Source organism: Carcharhinus amblyrhynchos, chromosome 13 (genome assembly GCF_965287045.1).
Source record: "Carcharhinus amblyrhynchos chromosome 13, sCarAmb.v2.hapA, whole genome shotgun sequence".
NCBI lineage: Eukaryota > Metazoa > Chordata > Chondrichthyes > Carcharhiniformes > Carcharhinidae > Carcharhinus > Carcharhinus amblyrhynchos.
This window is the reverse complement of record NC_137336.1, coordinates 26,770,632-26,794,125: the sequence shown is the minus strand read 5'-3', so window position 1 is coordinate 26,794,125 and position 23,494 is coordinate 26,770,632. Positions and strand designations below refer to the sequence as shown.

The 23,494-nt window shown below is 40.0% G+C and overlaps 1 protein-coding gene across 3 annotated transcripts in view; it reads left to right on the top strand.

Moving 5' to 3' along the window:
• LOC145351477 (follistatin-related protein 5-like) overlaps nt 1–23,494 on the top strand; it is a 490,544-nt gene that overhangs the window by 447,141 nt on the left and 19,909 nt on the right. For 2 of the 3 annotated variants that reach the window (XM_080201071.1, XM_080201072.1), the window contains exons 8-13: nt 1,284–1,404; nt 6,290–6,451; nt 9,245–9,379; nt 15,337–15,363; nt 20,092–20,210; nt 21,605–21,754. In XM_080201071.1, coding sequence (XP_080057197.1) covers nt 1,284–1,404; nt 6,290–6,451; nt 9,245–9,379; nt 15,337–15,363; nt 20,092–20,210; nt 21,605–21,754 — 714 coding nt within the window. The remainder of the gene's footprint in view (nt 1–1,283; nt 1,405–6,289; nt 6,452–9,244; nt 9,380–15,336; nt 15,364–20,091; nt 20,211–21,604; nt 21,755–23,494) is intronic. The other variant, XM_080201073.1, reaches the window with a different exon arrangement.

Here is a 23,494-nt window from a genome sequence, read left to right as displayed (position 1 = left end):
TTTCTAACTGCCGACTGAACCTGCACATTAACCTTAAGAGAATCTTGAACAATAACTCCCAAGTCCCTTTGTGTTTCTGATTTCCTAAGCATTGTCCCATTTAAAAAAATAGTCTATGCCTCCATTCCCCCTTCCAAAGTGCATAACCTCACACTTTTCCGCATTGTATTCCATCTGCCACTACTTTGCCCACTCTCCTAACCTGTCCAAGTCCTTCTGCAGCCCCCCCTGCTTCCTCAAAAGTACCTGTCCCTCTACATACCTTTGTATTATCTGCAAACTTAGCAACAGTGCCTTCAGTTCCTTCCTCCAAATTATTAATGTATATTGTGGAAAGTTGTGGTCTCAGCACTGACCCCTGAGGTACAACACTAGTCACCAGCTGCCATCCTGAAAAAGACCCCTTTATCCCCACTCTTTGCCAGTCAGCCAAACCTCTATCCATGCCAAGATCTTATCCTTAACACCATGGGCACTTACTTATTCAACACTCTCCTATGCAGCACCTTGTCAAAGGCCTTTTGGAAATCTAAAGAAATCATGTCCATTGGTTGTCCTTTATTTAACTTCCTTGTTACCCCCTCAAAGAACTCTAACAGATTTGTCAGACATGGCCTGCCCTTGATGAAACGGTGCTGGCTCAGTCCTATTTTATCTTGCACTTCCAAGTATACTGCGATGTTATCTTTAATAATGGAATCTAAAATCTTGCCAATGACCGAAGTCAGGCGAACTGGCCTATAATTTCCCATTTGTTGCTTCCCTCCCTTCTTGAACAGCGGTGTTACATTCGCTACATTCCGGTCCTCTGCTACGTTAACCTGGTGTTACGAGATTTCTTACTGCGTTTACCCCCAGTCCAACGCCGGCATCTGCACATCACCTTCCCTGCTTCCAGTGATTCCTGAAAGACCACCACCAATGCCTCCACAAGTGTTAATATAAGCCTATTTGTGACACTAATAAACTTAAACATGAGTCCTGGGTTGGCCAAATATATCTCCAGATATATTCTATTTGCCCACATCCTCCATGCACCATCTTGCTTATTTTTAACAAAACTGTGAGATTTGCAATTGTTTTCTTCTTGTTTTCTCTCACCGTAATCAATTCTTTATATTAAATCACTGCAACAAGTAAGACAATTCTCACTGCTTTAGGGCTTTCTATTGATCGGCAGTGTTGTACTTTTCTGAAGAGCATATTTCACTTCTGTGCTTATTTCATGCTTGGGCTATCTGCTGTTCATTATAGAACTGTGGGTTTTTCTGTTGACTTTGCAGGATTTTGGGGATGACGGCTCCCTTTATATTACTAAAGTTACAACGATTCACATGGGCAATTATACCTGTCATGCTTTCGGCTATGATGAACTTCTCCAGACCCACATCCTGCAGGTGAATGGTTAGTAAGTGTCTTACCTGACAGTCATAGACAATCTTCAAATACCACATAACATGTAATCTGATTATTTTCTAATCACAAGTTAAGTTTTATAAACACCTGGATTACCTGCTGTGGCAACTTGAGTCTGCTGGTATTTATAATTCGTATACCTTGAAATGGAACAAATATGTAATAGAAAGCAAGATAATTGATTTGATTTATTATTGTCACATGTATTAGTATACAGTGAAAACTATTATTTCTTGAACACTGTACAGACAAAACTTACCATTCATAGAGAAGGAATCAAGAGAATAAGAACATAAGTACATAAGAAATAGGAGCAGGAGTAGGCCATCTAGCCCTTCGAGCCTGCCCCGCCATTTAATAAGATCATGGCTGATCTGTCGTGGCTCAGTTCCACATTCCCACCCTCTCCCCATAACCCTTAATCCCCTCTCTTATCAAAAACCCATCAACCCGCGTCTTAAAAATATTTAGCGAGGTAGCCTCCACCACTTCAACGGGCAGAGAATTCCAGAGATTCACCACCCTTTGAGTGAAGAAATTCTTCCTCAACTCTGTTCTAAACCGCCTCCCCTTTATCTTGAGGCTGTGCCCCCTAGTCCTACTGTCCTTTCTGAGCGGGAAGAGTCTCTCCACCTCTATCCTATCCATCCCATTCATTGGGCTGATCGTACACTCCCCTGTCAGTGGGTTTTGTGATGAGGAATACATCAAATCCAGTGGATTCTCTTCCTGCTGCCTACTCACCTGCCCCTGACCTGTTTGGGGTTGAGGAAGAGTTGGGTGACTCTCCTGCCATTGGGAAATGGGGTATCCCATTCCACACAGAAAGCCCGGCAGCTTTAGCTGTTCAGTCAGGTATCGGGCAAGGGGGAGAACACCTCCTTTGTGAGCCCCCTTGGTCCATCTCCATCAGAGGACCCTCCTCCCACCTCCCAACACCATTCACCCCTCTAAGCTTCTCGAACCTGGCCCCCTCCCCCCAATGCTCCTTACCACTCCCCCTCGCTGAGACTCTGACCCCTGAATTACCTGGGCTGCTCAGCATGCAGTCCCAGCAGTGACCACCAACCTGAGCTGGCACTGCTGAGACTACGAGCTGCTGGTCATCCAATTGGCCGACGGCTCTTTAAGGTAGGACCGATTCCAGAGAAAATTGGGGCATTCTGCTCCCGGCATTAAATTGCTGCGAAACAGCTTGCGGGATCATGCTGGGCTATCCCACAACCTCTAAATTGGGGGTGGAGTTGGGGACCAATTCTGTTTTGTAATGTTCCTTTATACAGCATCTTGAGACATTTCATTACATGAAAGATGCTATATAAATGTAAGTTATTATTGTAAATGCTTCCCAAATTGGCTTTTGCTACTGGCTTATTGCATGAAATGTAAATTAATCAGCTATTATCTGGATTCCACATCTTTGCTAATGCCCCAAGAGTCTTCAATTTAGTTTGCACCCAGGGCAAAGCTTCTTTATCTTGACTAATTTCCAGTTCAATAAGTAAGAATGAATACTTCCACAGGGAGTAGTTGAGACAAGTAGCATGAATATATTTAAGGAAGGCCCTGATATGCATTAAGGGTATGAAGAAGAAAAGAACAGGGGGTTATGCTAATAGGTTTAGATAAGGAAAAATGAGAAGAGACTCAAGTGGGAATGAAATCAGCATGAACTACAAATGCATCAAATCTGAGCAGAGATGGGCCATTCAGCCCCTCAAGCCTGCTCCACTGTTCCACAAGATCATGGCTGATCTGTTTGTATAACAAGTTCCACATTCCCATCTACTCTTGATAACTTTTGATTCCCTTGCCGAACAATAATCTGTCGACCTCTGCTGAAAAATATTCACTGACCCTGCCTCCACCACCTTCTGAGGCAGGAAGTTCCAAAGTCACACAACCCTCTGAGAGGACAAAGTTCTCCTAATCTTGGTCCTAGAACGGCAACTCTTAATTTTAAAACAGTGACCTCTAGTTTTGGACTAACCCACGAAAGAGGAAACTTCCTTGCCACATTCACCTTGTCAAGACCATTTGGGATCTTATAAACTTCAATGAAGTCACCTCTCATTCTTCTCAACTCTAGTGGAAACATGTCCAACCTGTCTAAACTATCCTGATCAGACAACCAACTTAGTCCAGGTATTTGCTTGGGCCAAGTGTCCATGGTACATGGTATATAATGTTATGTGATAATCTGTCTTGGTTCCGACAGAAAACTGGTTCTTATTTTGAAACATATTTAAGAGCAAGGCCCAACAATTTGGACACCTGGGGATAATTTTAACCAATTGTTACCATCCTGACAACATTTGATTAACCACCCACTGAAAATATTGCACAATTTTAATTGGGAAAGCTGTGAAAAACTTCAGTCAAATTCCATCAGTTTCTAGTCTAGATGGTTAAATTAATACCCAATAGTTTTATTTGAAGTTCCCTAATTGTTACACTAGAAACTGTTATGATCCAGCAGGTAGCAATTGCCTCACAAACCAAATCTCAAACAGAAACTTGGTAAGCTTATCACATCTATTTCCTTTTTGTATGTTGACCATGAGAAGATACATATGCTGAAGTCAGAAGCCACAAGTTCCAATAATGCTTTTAAGGATTTAAAATATTAAATTGAACCATTTATTAACAAAAGAAAACTTGAAGACACAAGATTACATTAACAAGGTAAAATTAGCCTTATAGAACATTCTGCTGAAAATCTACTGGGTTGGACTCAAAATAAACACCTCTTTAGGCAATAATCCCTTATGCTTAACTTTAAAAATTTCAGTAAAATGACCACAAGGCAAAACTAGCATTCCTGTAGGGAAGGGATGTCTCTAAGTTTCTCATCTCCCACTCGGCTGTGGAAATTTAAGAAACTTTAAAACAAAACACTGCTTTCAGCAAAAAAGAGAATTTTTCTTGGTTAGCTGGAAGGCTGCTCATTTTCTCTACAACTTTTTCCTGCACAGAGCAGCGCTCCAGGACATTTTACATGGTCACTTCCAAAGCAGTTCTCGACCTCCTTATTTTGTTTTTCTCTTTCATTTTTATTTCATAGTCCTTAGCCCTCTTTGAAACTCACCTTTCCCAGAATATAAAAATGTTTTATGGTCCTCCTATACTACCCCCACTTTCAGGCAAAATAAAATTTAATAACCTTACTTTATTTATTTATGATGCTTTCCAAGTTGTAAACCCCTTTTTACTTCCTCTTGAAATTTGGCAACTGACACAGCAAACCTTCTTTATCTCCTGATACAAATTTCTACCCATGCCTTATTTACTTGTAGAAAATACAACTTGGCTATATTTAATTCAAATGCAAGTCTTGCACACCTACAATCCTTTGATGTTCTGAACCTTGCAACCCAACTGCCTTCTGTTTAATTAAACACATAGACACACACTCAGACAAACAAACCTACTTCAGAGAATAGCACAATAAACTCTAAAATATTGAAAATAAACTATATTTCTTCACAAAACCAAATTTGAAAGGTCATTTTTAATTCACCCATGCTTGACTTTTCAGTTGCATATCAGAAAGCAGCATTAAAGGTCTTAACCCACTTCAGCATAAGAGAGCATTACATACAACATATTTATGCATCGTAATTTTATCAGATAATATGTTACAATTAATCCAAAAAGTTAAACTTCTTCTTTGAACTTTATTGGCTGAGTTAGAAAATAAATAAAAGAACTTTGCAACATTGAGGAAGGAAGGTTTAATGACCATTTGCAACTCGTTCAGTCAGAGTCCCTTTGTAGTGTCACAGAGTTTCACAGCACAGAATGAGGCCCTTCAGCCCATCGTGTGTGTGCTGGCCGACAAGCACCTATCGAATCTAATACAATTTCCAGCACTTGGTATGCAGCTTTATATGCTGTGTTGTTTTAATTATTCATCTATATGCTCCTTAATGCAGTGAAGATTCCCACCTCTACCACCCTTTCATGCAGTGAGTTCCAGATTCCCATCATCCTCTGGGTGAAAAGATTTTTCCTTAACTTCCTTCCAAATTTCCTGCTCATTACCTTAAATCTATGCCTCTTGGTTATTGACACACCTATTAAGGGGAAAAGTCCCATCCTATCTACATCCCTTATAATGTTAGACAGCTCAACCAGGCACCTCCTTCAGCCTTCTCTGCTCTGAGGAGAACAGCCTCCAGAGCTACCAGCCTCTCTTCATAGCTGAAACACTCTAGCCCAAGCAACATCCTAGTGAATCTCCTCTGCACTTTCTCTAGTGCAATCAATTAAGGGGTTTAATAATTAATATCTGTTTTGTCTCTCATGAGGGGCCAGTTACCTCAGTTGCTTAGATAGCACGTGGATCCTATTAGTGCCAACAGTGCAGGGTTTGATCCCTATTCCGGCTGGGCTAGATTCAGGGCCTTTTGTTGCAACTCAACAAATAATGGCCAAGGACCTGCTTCAGGCAGAGAACTGAACAAGAAGAATATCTTGAGCAACCCCACCATGGCAGATGGTGAAATTTGAATTCATTAAGAATCTGGAATTAAAAGTCGAATTATGACGATTAAACTATTATCAATTGTCGTAAAAACCCATCTGGTTCACTAATGTCTTTTAGGGAAAGAAATTTGTCATCCTAACCTGGGCTGGCCTACATTTGATCCCAGAGTCACAGCAATGCGGTTAACTCTTAATTGTCCTCAGGAATGGGCAATAAGTGCTGGCCACACCCCATGAATGAATAAGATAAAGATGCAGTGTGTGCTACCTTCTATGAGAAATGCTATATTATTATGATGTGATGAGGTGCATTCTGTCAGCACCTGTTGTTTTTATACTGATCTGAGATATTCATTGAGTAACTCTTTTTTTCATGTTTCTTTAGTCCCTCCAGTGATCAGAGTGTACCCAGAAAGCCAGGCACAAGAGCCTGGTGTGACTACCAGCTTAAAGTGCCATGCTGATGGAATCCCTAACCCCAAAATTACCTGGCTGAAGAATGGTCTAGATATTACTTCAACATTACCTAACCAACTTCTGCTACTAGGTAGTATCTAATGGCATGAACTGTTGGCAAACTTGTTTCAGCAATTAGTCTTATAATAGAAATATATCAAAGATATGAATTGCAAATTAATGATCATATTTGTGTCACAATGAACACTGTTTATTGATATACTCAGCATTTTAATAATAATGTACATGCAGAATCAACAACAGAAATTTAAGAGTGTAAGCATTTGGCAGTAGAAGTTCCCTGTTATAAGTTGCCCATATAGTTAGGTCATTGCCATTATCTAAAAGGACATACGCCCACTGAACCACCAGCTAAAAGGAAGAAGTGAGCCATTATCTAGAAGGACAGCGGAGGCAGTGGCGGTAGTAGTATTGTCACTGGACTAGTAATCTACAGACCAAAGGTAATGCTCCGGAGACACGGGTTCAAATCCCATGACGGCAGATAGCGAAATTTGAATTCAATAAAAATCTGGAGTTAAAATTCTAATGAAGACTGTGAAACAATTGTCGATTCTCATAAAAGCCCATTAAGTTCATTAATATCCTTTAGGGAGGAAATCTGCTGTTCTTGCCTAGTTTATATGTGATTCCAGATCCACAGCAATGTAGTTAACCCTTAAATGTCCTCAGTTCAAGGGCAACAAACGCTGGCCCAGCCAGCAGTGTCCACATCCCATGAACAAATGAAAAAGCGTAACCATTAAAAAAAACCTAAATAGGCACCTATAGGAGTATCATCTGCAAGGCCACATGCATAATGAACTCTCACCAAATATTAATTAAATCTTAAAAGCAGCTAACTTTGCAAACTATCTCAGTGCCAAATTGAAACATAGGACTGAATTCTACAAGGTAAATCAGGACCCTGATGTTGGAGTAAAATGGGGGTTCTGAACCCACACTTGCCAGTAGTGGAACCCACTTGGCAATTTTACCACTGCCAGTCTCTGAAATGGCCACCTGTGGGCAGGCTTCTGATGCTGCTGGCCCAATCACAAGGCAGAAGCTCTGAAACCTCAGCAATACCACCAGCAGAGGTGACTACTGCTGAGGAATGTAAGCCTTGGGCCTAAGGTGGGCAACTGCAAAGAATCTTGAACAGTCGCAGGGCTAAGGGTCAGAAGGGAAACCATTGCGGGGAGGTCACTGGTGCAGCGGGTACTATTTCCCCTTCCTGTGGCCCCTTCTTTGTTCCACATAAACAATCTCCACGAGATATTGCAACAAAGAGGCAACTCCCATTTATCTGGTGACCTCCCTACACAGCAGGGGGGGAGACTGCCCCACCTCCCCTGCTCCAATTATGAAAATGCCAACAAAACTCTGAAATTGTCTTAATTGTGCATTTAATGGTATAAATTGGCATCCCCTTTCCTTGGAATTGGCACATTTTAACATCTGCTTATGCCATCCCTGATGCCTATGATTTTACCAGGCCCCCAACATCTCCTTCCCTGCCTCCCGAGGCAGTAAAGTCCTGACCAAATTGTAGTAATGGACAACAAAATAGTGTTTTCAGTGCCTAAAGAGATCAACAGATCAAAACCCAACCTAGTTTGAACTCAGCGAAACAGAAGAGTTTTTGCTTAACTATACAATAATCAGCTAGAACATCTGAATCTTAATCGATTTACATTGGAGATATTTCCTCTAAATAATTTCACTTCATTGTTACACATCTCTTGGGAATGGCATGTAATGCATGAGAGTAAAAAGATGCTGCAATTCGATAACAATATCTTAGTTTAATAAAATGTAAATGATGCACTTTCAGAACCACACTGCACTTTAAAAACTAATGTATGAAACTTATCTGATGGGCAATTGTGTCATTCAGGATAGTATAGGCTGGATTCTCAGGAAGAGCAACGCATTGCGGTGTACCTGTTGATACTGTGTGCCAGTGCTTTATCATACAAAGCCCCAAAATTCTCCAATTTCAATCAAGGGAGGTCCAGAATTGGATCTCATGCTCTTCCCAACAGAGAAACTGGGTCACCCTGCTGCCATACTAGATTTTACTAGATTGATAAGTACCAACAGTGTAAAGAGGCAAATTAATATTTATTGACATCATCATTAACCCAGCACGTTTCAGCTTCAGCTGCGTGTGCCAATCAACTTGTACCGCTGGTGCTTGTAACTGCCCGAAATCCACCTTCAATTATTGCATTGGCTCAAACCTAAAAAGAGCAGAGGTCAAAAAATATTGGACGCACAACTAAGGTGATCCCAAATCTCTTTTAACTTGTTAATATTTCAGTTGTGATCTTGGGTGGCACGGTGGCACACTGGTCAGCACTGCTGCTTCACAACACCGGGGACCCGGATTCGATTCCCCCCTTAGGTCACTGTCTGCACGTTCTCCCTGTGTTTGCTTGGGTTTCCTCCGGGTGCTCTGGTTTCCTCCCACGTTCGAAAGATGAGCTGGTTAGGTGCATTGGCCATGCTAAATTCTCCCTCGGTGTACCCAAACAGGGACCAGAGTGTGGCGACTAGAGGATTTTCACAGTAACTTTATTGTAGTGTTAATGTAAGCCTACTTGTGACACTAATAATATTGTGAGATTGTTGCTTTACAAAGCAACATCTCATTTTAAAATTCTCACCCTTAATATCAATCCCTCTTTGGCATCATCCCCCTATCTCTGTGACCTCTAAATAAACCTCTAGATAAACCTCCAAGGTCTTTTCATTACTATGTCAAAGCTGCTATGTCAATAATTGCAAGTTCGTGTTAAGTCCATGTTTCTGAATGAAAGCTATCAATGCAGAATCACTTTGTTTTGTGCATTTTTGTTTGTGTTCCACATCTCTCTAGCAAATGGAGGTGAAATTCACATTAATAGTGTGCGTTATGAAGACACAGGGGCGTATACTTGCATTGCGAAGAATGATGCGGGAGTTGACGAAGATATCTCATCTCTATTTGTCGAGGATTCAGCTCGAAAGACTCGTATGTCTAAAACGCATGAAATCACTTGTCATTATTGAACTTGCTCTGAGCTTAATAGGTGCACGAAAGAAACTGAATTAACACCAATTCTTGATCGTATTGATAGTTACCATAAGGGAAGTGAATGTCACAGAGCGTTGGAGCACTATTTTTTCCAGCAGTCCAGATTGACCAGTTGAAAGTCTACTGTCTTTGCCAACTGTTTGAAATGAGTTTAAAAAATTTTCTCAGAGTCCACAGTACTAATTGATATAAAATTCAAGTTTTCAGTCTGAATCAGAGACAATTTAAAATGGCTAATGAAGGGTTAGCAGTGTGGTAGAGGCAGAATTTTCTTTTCGAGCAATCAGGGCTGTGAGCTTGTCAATCAAAACAGCACTACTTCAAAACATCTGTTTTTTTTTAAAATTAATATTAACAGAAACATTCAAATAGGAAAATTATGACTTCCGCTAACACATTAAACTGAGGGAAATAAAGTCTCATATTAAAATTCAAAAGCACAAAGTCAAATCTTCTGACTTCTTGAGCTGCAATTTACTGCCCCCACCCCCCCACCTGCTGCCCCTCCCTCCCCTCTTGTGTGCATCTTTTTAGCGGGGGGGGGGGAAACGTGTAAAAAAGGAGGGCTAATAAAACCACCCTACCACCCACCCTCAGGCTGTCTCCCATAATGTGATCTGCGGACTGTCACCAATACTGACAGCCTGCCTGCCCTTTTTAAATAAATAATTCACTTACAATTGAACTTGTTACCAAGCCAACTGAGTCGAAGGATATGCCACACACTCTATAAAATCAAAGTTGTTAACAAGCCAGATGGAAAGGGGGCATCCTTCAGAAGGTGCCCCCATATACATTGGGTATACTCCTGCTCCAAGGTGTTCCCCCTTTTTGTTCCTCCCTCTTTTGTTCCTCTCCATGCCTTTCACATTATTCCTCCCTGCCTAGCCCCCAAAACCGGCTCTCTCACAACCCCACTATGTAGGCTGCCCAATCCCTCCCTGCCCCAAAGCAAGGACTTACCTGTGATCCATCAAAGCACTGCATGGCCCTGCTTGCTGTCCTAGCAGCATCTACCGCTGAGTTCTGGTGCTAAAACAGCTTCCTTCCATTGAGGATTGGAAATCACACTCTCTCAGCCTATTTAAGCGTACATTCTGGCTGCAGGACGGACGTTTTTTTAGGTGGGTCAGCTGTCAGCCATGTCTTGCAATGTGGGGATGAGGCAAGCAATGCACTCTAATCCCCCATGAAATCCAGCCCCAATCTTCGACACAGAGACCATATTATTTCCCTCTCCCCCCCCGCCCGCCCATCAAAAACCCTAAACTTGCTAAAAGTTCAGCTGAATTCCATACCAAATCATAACTGCCAAATACCCCAATAAATGGCATCCAACCATATTGATTTCCAATCCTTCGTGCCTCCAATTTAGCATTCTGATCAATATGTTTAAGTTCTTTCATAGCTTTGCCACTTCCTATTCATGCAACCTCCCCTCTTCAATAATCCTATGAAACTTCTCCAGGGAACATCCTATCTCTCAAATGTAAAACAGAGAGCTGTCAGTTGAAAATCTGAAGGAAGAGCCTCAGTCACCCAAGGCCCTCTTGCAATTTTCAGGTGGGTCTGTAAATGGGACAGCAGCATACCAACCCAGTTAAGGCAAAAGGCCACTTGCATACGCTAATCAAATAGAAACATAGAAACTAGAAGCAGGAGAACAACATTTGTGATTCTTCAGTCCTCTGGAAGTTTGGAAAATTAATGCCGGGGCATCTGTAATGTCCACCCATCCTTCCCTCTGTATCCTTGGATACATTTTACCTGTTCCTGGTGACTTATCAAGTACAGCCAACCTATTGAATATTCAATAAAGGGAGCTAACAATTTTCTAAATAAAAGAAGAATCCACTTAAAGAAAATTCTAACCTCATAATAAAACAAAATACCAGTTATGTTTTTATATTATGTGTGACTGCTCTGAACATTGCCTTTGTTTTCTTACTGTCTATTAGGCTTGAAGGCTTTTCATTTAATTTTGGCTGTGGTAGATTTTAATTGATTGATGTTTTATAAGACATGTTGTTATATGGCTTATGATCTCTACATGCTCAATCCAAGGAAGCATTCTTTGTCACACCCTTAATTTTATCCAAACCAAAAATTTTCCATCATATTACTTTTAGGCAGTTGTTAGAAGGATGTCATTGATTGTATATCAGCTTTACTTAACATACAATCATAGAAACTAGAAGCAGGAGTAAGCCATTTAGTCCTTCAAGCCTGCTCCGCCATTCATTTCGATCAGGCTATTATCGAATTCTAGATCCTGATCTCCCCTTTCCCCCATATCCCTTGACCCCTTTAGCCCCAAAAGCTATATCTAATTTCTTCTTGAAATCAGACAGCGTTTTGGCCTCAACTACCTTCTGTGGTAGTGAATTCCACACATTCACCACCCTCTGGATGAAGAAATTTCTCCTCACCTCAGTTCTAAAATGTTTATCCCTTAACTAATGGCCATTAATATTGGTTGGAGAGTGTAGCTGACTCTTGATGTACCTCACTTTGTTTTCGATGATTGGCAAATACATTGATTACAATCAACAGATCTGACTTGAAATCTGCATGTTTAGTAGCGCTGCAAGTAGCTTTTAAGGGAACATTGCGACTTCTCTAATTGAGATGGTAGTGACAAAGTTTTTCATAAATGTTTTCATTGTAGTGATTGCACATTCAGACAGTAACACTTTCATCATAGATGTCACAAAATTCAGAAATGTAGTAAACCAGGTGCCAGTCACCAGGAGAACTAAAACACACTGGTGAAATGGGAAGACATATCACAGATAAGGTTCAATGTGGAGAAATGTGAAATGATGCACTTTGGTATAAAGAGTAAGTAGAGGCAATATAGACTGAATGATACGCTAGTGAAGGGAATGCTGAATCAAAGAGCTATGGGGCATATGTACACAAACATTTGAAGATGGTAGGCTAAGAATGTTGTTAATAAATCATTGGCTTTATAAGCAAAAGTGCAATGAGTACAAAATTACAGAAACTGTTAAACTTATAAATCACTGCCAAGGCCCCAGTTGTCATGTTGCGTCAAATTCAGGGTGCCACACTACAGGAAGAATGCTAATTCCTTATAGAAAGTGCAGAGGAGATTCACAGGAAATACACTAGTGATGAAGGATTTCAGTTTCTTTAAGATCAACTCCAGCTTCTCTAAATTCTTGGAGAAAATGAAAAGGAAGTTACAAGTTACTTTAAATGTGTATCTTCTGGTTACTGGCTCTTTGCCAACAGAAACAGTTTCTTCTTATTCTAAAGTTACTTAAAGGACTGAACGTGACATGGAGAGATTTTATTTTAAAGTAGCAAGTTATGATGATCTGGAATGCTCTGTCAGACTGGGTGGTGGAAACAGCTTCAATAATACCTTTCAAAAGGAAATTGTGACAAGGGAGTGGAGCTAATTGGATAGGTCTTTCAAAGAGCCAGCACAGGTATGATGAGCCAGATAGCCCCCTTCTGTGCTGTGTCATTCTGTGATTCTATGATCCATGGAATTTATTTGATACATTTTTGTCAAAAGACTTGGGATTGTACGGAACAATTACTATGAGCAGTGAAAGGAGTCTCTCAATATGTCATGCTGAATTTTAACCTAAGTTTCCAGGGTGATAATGTACTATACATCAACCAGTTCCCACTTTTTTAACTCTTGTGAATATTTCCTAGCTTGCTTCTCCCCCATAAAAGAGCACCACCTTCTTGAAAATGTGTATCACAACATTTAGAAAGGACCAAAGAGAACGCTATCATTTTTATCATTGCATCATAAATGTGTTTCCATGGGATATGTATCACAGTGGCTTTTGGGTATCAATAAGAAAAGATTTTCACGAAACGAATAGCTGTTTTTGTAAAAAAAAATCCAGTTTGTTCTCCAGATAGCCCCAGACAATTCTTTAAAACTGTTGTGCAATGCCATATGGGAGTTTCCTTGCTGTGGTATTTCCCCACATTTTGATAACTCTAATCATAAAACTCTTTGCAGATAGATAGCGGCTCCAATCATCTGAATGCAGTCTTTAAACTCCAAGGCACCATATTTGTCAATGACTGGCTAAACATTTCATTCCCAATAAAAAAAGCCTCAAGATAAAGGGGAGGCGGTTTAGAACGGAGTTGAGAAGGAACTTCTTCACTCAAAGGGTGGTGAATCTCTGGAATTCTCTGCCCGTTGAAGTGGTGGAGGCTGCCTCGCTAAATATTTTTAAGAAGCGGGTTGATGGGTTCTTGATAAGAGAGGGGATTAAGGGTTATGGGGAGAGGGCGGGAAAGTGGAACTGAGCCACGACAGATCAGCCATGATCTTATTGAATGGTGGGGCAGGCTCGAAGGGCTAGATGGCCTACTCCTGCTCCTATTTCTTATGCTCTTATGTTCTTAATATGGCCAACAAAATCAATTACCTGTAGCTGTATGGCAATTTTACATTAATACTATGAACATTTGAGAATGGTTTAAAAGGTTTTAATATTGCTGCAGTTTTGAGTAATTCAGTGGTATTCCTTGAAGTGCTGAAAAGAGATTATAACCTTGAAATAACCCTCTGGTCCCTTTTTAACAACATTACAGACTCAAAGCTTCATGGTGGTTTCTGGAAACATCATGGGTATTTTTCGTCTTCACTGTTTCCACAACAATGACTGAGTTGTGATCCAGCAGTTAAAAAATCAGGAAGACTTTCATGTATATATCCCTTCAGGAGCACAAGGCACCTCAAAGTTCTTAAAGCCAATTAAGTACTTTTGAAGTGTGGCCACTGTTAATAATGCAGGAAATTGCCACTTCAGTTTGGCGATTATCAGAGAATCAATTTGGGAGGAAAGTCTAGTGAAAATGTTCTCACTTAAAAGAAATGATAGGTAGAAATATATATGTCAAGTATATAGCAACAAGTATTTGAAAAACTTGTTGCCTCAGAAGGACCTGGCATTTGGGCTGTCACGCTTTCCTTGGTTGTCTTTGACACATTTTAATGTGCATCCAAGACTGACTCCATTTAAACTTTGAACTCCATCCACATTATGGTGGACTGAGCCAGATGACCCCAAGCGATCTAATAATCGCTAAGTGTATCGCAATACCCAGCTGGCAATATGCAGCACCCTCCTTTCATGATGCTTAAATTAAAATAAAATTCAATAAATGTCCTTCCCCTTTAATTAAATCTGTTAAATGGGTGGCATGGTGGCACAGTGGTTAGCATTGTTGCCTCACAGCTCCAGGGTCCTGGGTTTGATTCCAGCCTGGGAATTTGCACGTTCTCCCTGTGTCTGCGTGGGTTTCCTCCAGGTGCTCCAGTTTCCTCCCACAGTCCAAAGATGTGTGAGTTAGGTGAATTGGCTATGCTAAATTGCCCATAGTGTCAGAGGGACTAGCTAGGGTAAATGCATGAGGCTATGGGGATAAGGCCTGGGTGGGATTGTGGTCAGTGCAGCCTTGATGGGTTGAATGGCCTCCTTCTGCACTGTAGGATTCTATGATTCTAAATAATTGATAAATCATCTTGGTTTTGTGCAAAAGGTGATTAAGTCATTGTTCTGAGCCACATTGCTGAAGCTGTATTGGAGGGATAGTAGCCCACTCTTTATCCATTAGTGCAGAGCAACATTTGCACCCAGCCAGGAATCTACTTCCCGTTCCCATCTTTCCCCTCCAATCTATGGAAGATAAGAGGCATGTTAACAAATTTGAATAAGGGGTTAAAACAATCATAAATGTATTTATGATTAAAATTGATCTTATTTTAAATGAATATATATATATGTAATATGAACAGAATTTGCATGTGTGAATGAACTTAAATTTTTGACATTCTTTTCCCTTTTTTTAAATCATTTTCTGGCTTTCTCCAATCTTTGATGCTGCAGTTGCAAACATACTGTGGCGAGAGGAAGGTACTGCAGTGCATTGTTGTGTTGTAGTGATCATGTGCTTGTCCAATGTTTGTAGCACAATTTATTACTTCTAATAACAGGTCCTTCTCCGTACTGTGCCTCCAAGTCTAGTATTCTCACTACCTCTGAGACAGGCTGCATCTTTCGAGAACATCATCCCAAATACTACTAGCTCTTTCTGATACAAAGAAACTCTAGATGATCCTTGGGTCTACTAACAACTGAGCACCTTGCGAGGGGATATTTCTGTTACTCTGATATCAAATCTAAAATCAAAGAGCCAATCTCTATCTATAAACAGTGGATTCATTCATAATAAATGGATGCTTAGTTTAATAAAATAAGAGGTTTTAGTAGCAATTTTGGATTAAGAGTGGCATATGTTTTTATCACAGTTATGTAGAAGATCTTGTGGCTCAGTTGGTAGTGTCCCTTAAGTCAGAAGCTTTGGGTTCAAATCACACACCAGGACTTGGTGGCCTTAGGTGGAGCATATATGATCTGATTCAATAGCTTGATAATTCTTCCAACACTTCCCCATTATTCATCATTCCTACTCATGTCATTGTGTGCCTGCAGATGAACCAAAGGCTTCCCAAATTCTTCAGTGACAACAGTCTTCATTTAATTGAATAGCTTTAGTGTTTAGAATGCATGTACCATGTTTGCAGCCCATACTCACCAGGGAACGGCATTTGTCTCCAATGCTACAAAATCAGACCAAATGGAAAGAAATATCTAGTTTTCAAGTGGACAATTGTTCAATGGCCCCAGATAGTCAAAGAAATAAAATCAAGCTGCATTTCCAATCTAACTCAGTAACCAATGCCCTTTTCGGGCAAGTAAATGTCAGTATGGGACAGATTGAACTGTAATGTCATTCCCACGGCAAACAACGTGCCATCTTGGATTACATAAAAAATATGAACTATCAGAGTCTTATCAGAATTCATAGAATTATAAATCAGCATGAAAGTAAGAAAGGGGAAGGATACAATTAATATTCATGGAAATAGACTACTTCTTGAACAATCATGTTACAATTAAGACTAGGAAGAAACTATATTCCACACTAATTTGACAATATTATTTGTAGTGCACTGCAAAATGCAAAGATCCAAATGGATAATGAAATGAGCATTAATCAGTCACATGGATATGTAAATAGGCATTAGTTGGCTGTAGTATTGTTTCAATTCCCTCGCTTGTTGCTGAGCATATTGACCAGACGCCAAAATTATGGCAACAGCTTTGAATGACTTTTCCTCCATGAGGAGGACAGTATCTCTGAAATCAAAGCTGGCAGCTGAATCAAAAGCCTTTATAGTAATGGTAACCTTTATTTTCAACTTTAAATTGATCCTTACCTCTTGGGTTTTGTCATCTTCCTGCATATAGTCCCCTGCACTATTCCCCTGCCAGGAGTTTGGATGAGTGACCTGCTGCCAAATCCTGATTTGGAGCTAACCATTAAAAGATGCAGCAGAAAATCTCCTGATCTCTCCCTTTCAATTTCCATCATTTTCCAATGCAAAAATGTCTAGTTTCATTACTTAACCACTCCCTTGACAACATGCCTTAAGTCTGAGGAATCGTTGCCATGTGGGAAATCATGGGATAGTACTCTGTTCTGTATCCCACAATTATGCAAAACGTAGACACAAATCTCCAATATGCTTCTTACCTGTGGTAATTTAACATATATCTTAACGAAATGCAGAATAGTAATGGAATGTCAGTAATTCTTAACCGTATCTGGAAACAGAAGAATGGGCATCCCAAGGTATAGATGGGAATGTGAGGCAAGTCATTCATAGATGCATCTGTCCGCCTTCTCATGCATATTTTTACAAAGACATTGGCAGAGGTCTGAGAACAGACTCTACAACTGGCAATGGCATATCCCACAGAGAGAACAGGGAAACACAAGCCAGCTAAATAAAGAAGGATCCTGATTTTCACAAAGTAGGAAAAATCTATTTTTGATTTTCAGTTGGTATAGAAAGGAGTGTTAATAAAATCTGTCAGCAATATTTCACACTATTGGCAAAATGTCACTTTAGATGAGAAAAGCATATATTTTTCTTACTTTCTCTGCCCATTCATTAACATGGTAAATCACTGTTGTTATAATTTAATGGATAAAGGTACCTTTCTAGGATCCTGGCCAAACAGTCATTCTGTATGTGTGAACCCGAGGAGCAGGGGAGACAATGGTCTCGTGGTATTATTGGTAGCTTATTATTTCAGAAACTGAGCTAATGTTCTAGGGACCCGGCAGCTAGTGGAATTTGAATTCAGTAAAAAAACAGCTGGAGTTAAGAAGCTACTGATGACCGTGAAACCATTGTCGATTGTTGGAAAAACCCATCCAGTTCACTAATGTCCTTTAGGGAAGGAAATCTGCCGTCCTTACCTGGTCTGGCTGACATGTGACTCTAGAACCACAGCAATGTGGTTGACTCCCAACTGCCTTCCAAGGTCAATTAAGCATGGGCAATAAATGCTGGCCAGCCAGCATGCCTATGTCCCACGAATGAATTATATAAAAAAAGCAATGGACTATTTTCCCACAGTGAGATTTTAATTGATCCTCATTTAACATCCATACACATCAATTTCCAACAGAATGGGTAACCCTCAATTTTTTTTCCTCAGGCCTTTGATAACAGAATGGTCAGTTATTTGCCCCTGACTATCTTCACAGATTAGGTCAGCTAACCGTTTACCTACTGAACTGTGGGGACAGTTGTACTCTTAAATACACTGTCCTTTATTATTTATATCATGTTCCATTTGAAGCTCTCCAAGGAGTTTCATTTGATTTCCAAATTTCCCATTGACTAGGGTCAATGAATGATTTTGTTTTAATGTCTAGGTACATGAGATATTAGCTGAAGATGTATTGGCAAAATCAACAGAACCAATTCTAGACAAAGTATGACAATCTGTCACTTATATCTTAACAAATCATTGCAGAAAACTAGCTTCTGCAATAAATCAACAGTTATTTCATAGCATCCTTGAGTTCCCTTGTTTCATGTACATTAAAGATCTGGGTAAATTACAGAATTATTGATAGTCTAAGAGTTACTTTTAACAAATGTTGATGAACCTTTAAAAAAGTTGGGGACAAAATAGGAATTACATGAGTTACATGAATTTTCATAATTAACAACTGATAAAATATATTATTATGCAGGTTATATACATACATTAATACTATTTGAATTTTATACAATATTACGGGTTGAATATCGTGTACAACTGTTAATATGTATACAACACAATCCATATTAATTACACAACTTCAGTCTGTATTAATAGCAATAGTTCAAACATATTACATAAATCAGTAAATTACTGGTACAAATTCCAATATATAGTACATATATAATTGCATGTAACCGTATATTTTATAAACTAAAGCTATATATGGTTTGGACAGTACAGGTTATGCATATGTCATCTAATAGTAGCCCACTTATACTGTCAAAAAGTCTTTATATCTTATGCCTGTTATATATACCATATTTTTGGGGAAGTTAAGACTGAAGTATCATTAATAATTAACCTTCTTTCTGCCCCCTTCCCCATGAAAGATAGGTTCCAAAATTATGGTTAACTAGGTAAACTTGGAAAACTCAGTATCAGAGTAATGCATTCTGGCTACAAAGCAGGCAGCCATTTGCTCTGTTTGATGTCTGACCTCATCTTCTCTTCCATCTAAAGGCTAGCATTAATGTAGACAGTACTCTTGGTCACCTGAGTTGTTTATAGGCAACTGAGCCATGTCACATTGACAAGGATGGGTTGAGGCTGCTGCTGCGCAATTATATCCAGTTAGCAATTAAGTATCTGTGAAGATACTTAACTCATTTTATTTCAGTCAAGATTCAAGAATTAGTTTGCACCTTTGTTCATCCTGTTATTTGACCAAATTTCATGGGGGGAAATCCCTAAATTAGAAAGCCTACCTTTACAAAAAACCATCCTTAAATATATATGGTGCTGCCTTCAATAGTTTTCATCCCCCAGTGAAGATCTATGTGTGATAGAAGAACATAGCAGAAACTTGGACAGACAGGCAAGAAAGCTTGCTTGCAGAATTTTCCCATCCACCGTAAGTTCATACAAGCCAGCTGACCTCTACATCTGAATCACCAAACCTGCCCCAACACTGTGTTTGAAGTACTATATCATAAAATTTGCCCCAGAATACATAGTGCAAAGGTAGTCAATAAGAATGCGCCATATTTGGACTTTGTTATATCAAACCCATGTAGATCTCAAAATAATTTATCCATAGATTTGTAAAACTGTCAATAAGGGTTAAACTTTTAGATGGTCAATAATACAAATGAAAATGTTCTTAGAGCCTGTCATCGAGGTATTGTGGGTGTGTTAATGTTATGCTTTGAGATTGCACTGATGGAAAATGACCCAATTACATTTTCTCACAAATTCACTGAATGCAGTTGCTTTAATACCTTTCTGATGCCAAGTGAGACTTGCCATAGAAAGTTGTTAAACTGACAAACACATCTCTGTGATTTCTCTTTTTCTTTGGAGGCTGCATTTTTAGTGCCTTCAACATTGCTTTTCCTTTTCACCACTGTTTTCAAAATCGTTTCAGAATTTTTGTAAAAAATTATGCTGTCTAAAAATTTCTACGCATTTCATTTTGCAGAATGTGCAAGTGAAGCATTTTTGTGTTTTGTCTTCAAGGACTAAGTGTTGGAAATATGTTCTATGTATTCTCTGATGATGGAATCACAATAATTCAGCCCACAGGATGTGAGATTCAAAGACAGATCAAAGCCAATGACAGGATCATTGCGAGCTTTGTAAGTTTTAAATATTTCTACATTGCAATGCCTTGATCTTGTATGTGCTGTTTGTATTCACCGTGTTGCTTAAACATACTGCTTTGTTGACTAACCTTTGCAGCCCTTTGTTTTAAATCCCTGCTGCAAGTTTGCTTCATTCCTGTTTACCTAAGCAAGTTGATTAGCGCTGGCCGAATGTCTGCTCCACTTGAATTATATCTGACCACAAAAATTGATCTGGCCTCCTGCCAACATTATCAGATGGGTGGAGCTATTGTCCGATAATCTCTTGAATAATGAATGCTTAAGCGAAAATGAAAATAAGATGTGTGCTTATTGAAGGACATCTGCATAGAATCCCTACAGCGCAGAAGGAGGCCATTCAGCCCATTGAGTCTGCACCGACCACAATCGCACCCAGGCCCTATCCCCATGTATTTACCCGAGCTAATCCCCGTGGCAATAAGGGACAATTTAATATGGCCAATCCACCTAATGCACACATCTTTGGACTGTGGGAGGAAACCGGAGCACCTGGAGGAAACCCACGCAGACACAGGGAGAATGTGCAAAGTCCGTACAGACAGTCACCAAAGCCTGGAATTGAATCAGGTCCCTGACACTGAGGCAGCAGTGCTAACCACTGTGCCACCATGCTGTCAATGATGCAAGATGGGCAGTTAGATGTGTGAATCCTTCCTCCACTGCAGTACTGCTTTTGGACAATTATATACAGACAATTGTGGTTTCTAAGATGCAGGAGGAAATGTAAGCGTTCGGGTTTAAAGAATGAGAGTCAAGTTTAGCAATTTTATTAATGCCTTCTGAAGCTCAAATAACGTCAATGCTTCTAAGCATGGTTATAACTGTTTGAGAGGTGACATTTTTTGTGGGATATTTTGCAAATTTTATGGAAGACAGGTGGAAGGACCCCAAGGAAATTCTCCCCTTCTTCTTAAGGCAACAAGTGTTGTTGGTGTCATGGTTTAGAATACGATTCCATCAATTGCTGAGTACTGGCTCTATCCCAGACGTGTGGGATTTAAGTTTCACTCTGCCTACTGCAGGCTTTCAAACATAAAGGAGATTAGCTTCAAAGGCAAGATTAGCCCAACCTAGACTTGTATAAGCCTAAATGACAGCCTGTTCTCCATTGTATCATACTTGCCCAACAATTGATGATGTATCAGTTCTTCCCTTTCTTCCTACATAGAACATGAACGCAAACATCCAAAGGTTTTAAACATTTATCAGGCTTCTGCCCCATCTATTGCTACTATACTTTACAATGTCTACTTAATTAAAAACCAGCGCTGATCAGGCATTAGTCAGGCCAAGTTCCAGATGAAGATTTATTTTGTAATAAAAACATCCCCAACACCAAAAGCTTCAAACATTATCTTTCTCCACAGGAAGAGATTTGTCCCTGCAGTGAAGGGAAAAACACTCCGCACTGTGTTTGGGCCTCTGCTGTAAACATCAGAGATAAGTACATCTATGTCTCCCAACCCACACAGAACCGCCTTCTTATCATTGACATTCCGTCTCAGAAGGTGTTGCAGGTAACTTTAAGAAATATATCTAATGTGTTGGAAAATAATTACAGGTTTTAAAAGGTTTAAACATGCCTTAACCTCAGGGGCGTGAGTTTGAAAGAGGATCGCTCTGACAATGGGAAAGCCTGTTCTTTGATGGCTATAATGATCCAATGTCAAATTGATTTGAGCAGCCTTGCTCCAGTTCCTAGTAGGTGGTGCATATCGTAATATTGCTCTTCAATTGGCTGTCTGATTCAGAGAGACCACAAGCAAGGCTGTTGTAGGAAGTGGAAATGTCATGTCATGTGGAAGGATCCACACTCTTTTGAGGTTGTGTCTGAAGAGGGACAGAAAGATCATCGTTTAATTTGTGCCGTGAGAAGTATTTGAAGATGAATCTGATTTTTTCCACGAAGTAATAACAGTTCCAAATCCATTAGCACCTAACATCAGTCGGAGTTTGAAAGCAATCTCAAACTCAATGGGTGCAAGCATAGGTAAATTTCATACATGTGAAACATTAAAAATAGGGGGCACAGGAGCAGAATGCCCTCTTCAAGCAAAGGACTTCTGTTGTTTCCTCCGCTTTGAAGTTTATATTTTATATTGAAAAACTGACAAATTACTTCAGTTCAGAAAATGACACAGCAGATAGGAGCAAGAGGAGGTCATTCATCCCTTTGAGCCTACTCCGCCATTCATCATGATCATGGCTGATCATCCAACTCAATAGCCTAATCCTGTTTCCTCCCCATAACCTTTGATCCATTCACCCCAAGTGTTATATCCAGCTGCCTCTTGAATGCATTCAGTGTTTCGGCAGCAACTATTTCTTGTGGTAATGAATTCCACAGGCTCACCACTCTTTGGGTGAAGAAATGTCTCCTCATCTCCTCCTAAATGGTCTACGATTTATCCTCAGACTGTGAGCCCTGGTTCTGGACAACCTTGCCATCAGGAACATTCTTCCTGTATCTATCCTGTCTAGTCTTGTTAGAATTTTATAAGTCTCTATGATATCCCCCCTCATTGGTCTGAACTCCAGCAAAAACAATCCTAACCTAGTCAATATCTCCTCATACATCAATCCAACCGTCCTCGGAATCAGCCTGGTAAAGCTCCATTGCATTCTCTCGAGCAGGAACATCCCTTCTCAGAAAAGACCATAAGGCATAGGAGCAGAATTAGGCCACTCAGCCCATCGTGTCTGCTCCACCATTCAATCACAGCTGATACTTTTCTCATCCCCATTTACCTGCCTTTACCCCATAACCGCTGATCCCCTGATTAATCAAGAACCTATCTATCTCTGTCTTAAAAACAGTCAATGACCTGGCCTCCACAGCCTTCTGTGGCACACAGATTCACCACTCTCTGGCTGAAGAAATTCCTCCTTATCTCTGTTTTAAGAATTGTCCCTTTAGCCTGAGGTTGTTCCCTCTAGTTCTAGTTTTTCCCACTAGTGGAAACATCCTCTCCATGTCCACTTTATCCAGGCCTCACAGTATCCTGCAAGTTTCAATAAGATCTACCCTCGTCCTTTTAAACTCCAAAGAGTACAGACTCAGAGTCCTCAACCGTTCCTCATACGACAAGATCGTCATTCCAGGAGACCAAAAGACCAAAACTGCACACAATATGCCTTAAATGTAAAATAATCTTCACTTCATGAAAAGATAGTTTGGTTCAAACCATGATCTATAAGAAAAACTTTGATTTTCTTTGTTTTAGTTTTTTATAGTCTTTTAGATTGCGAAGTTCCTA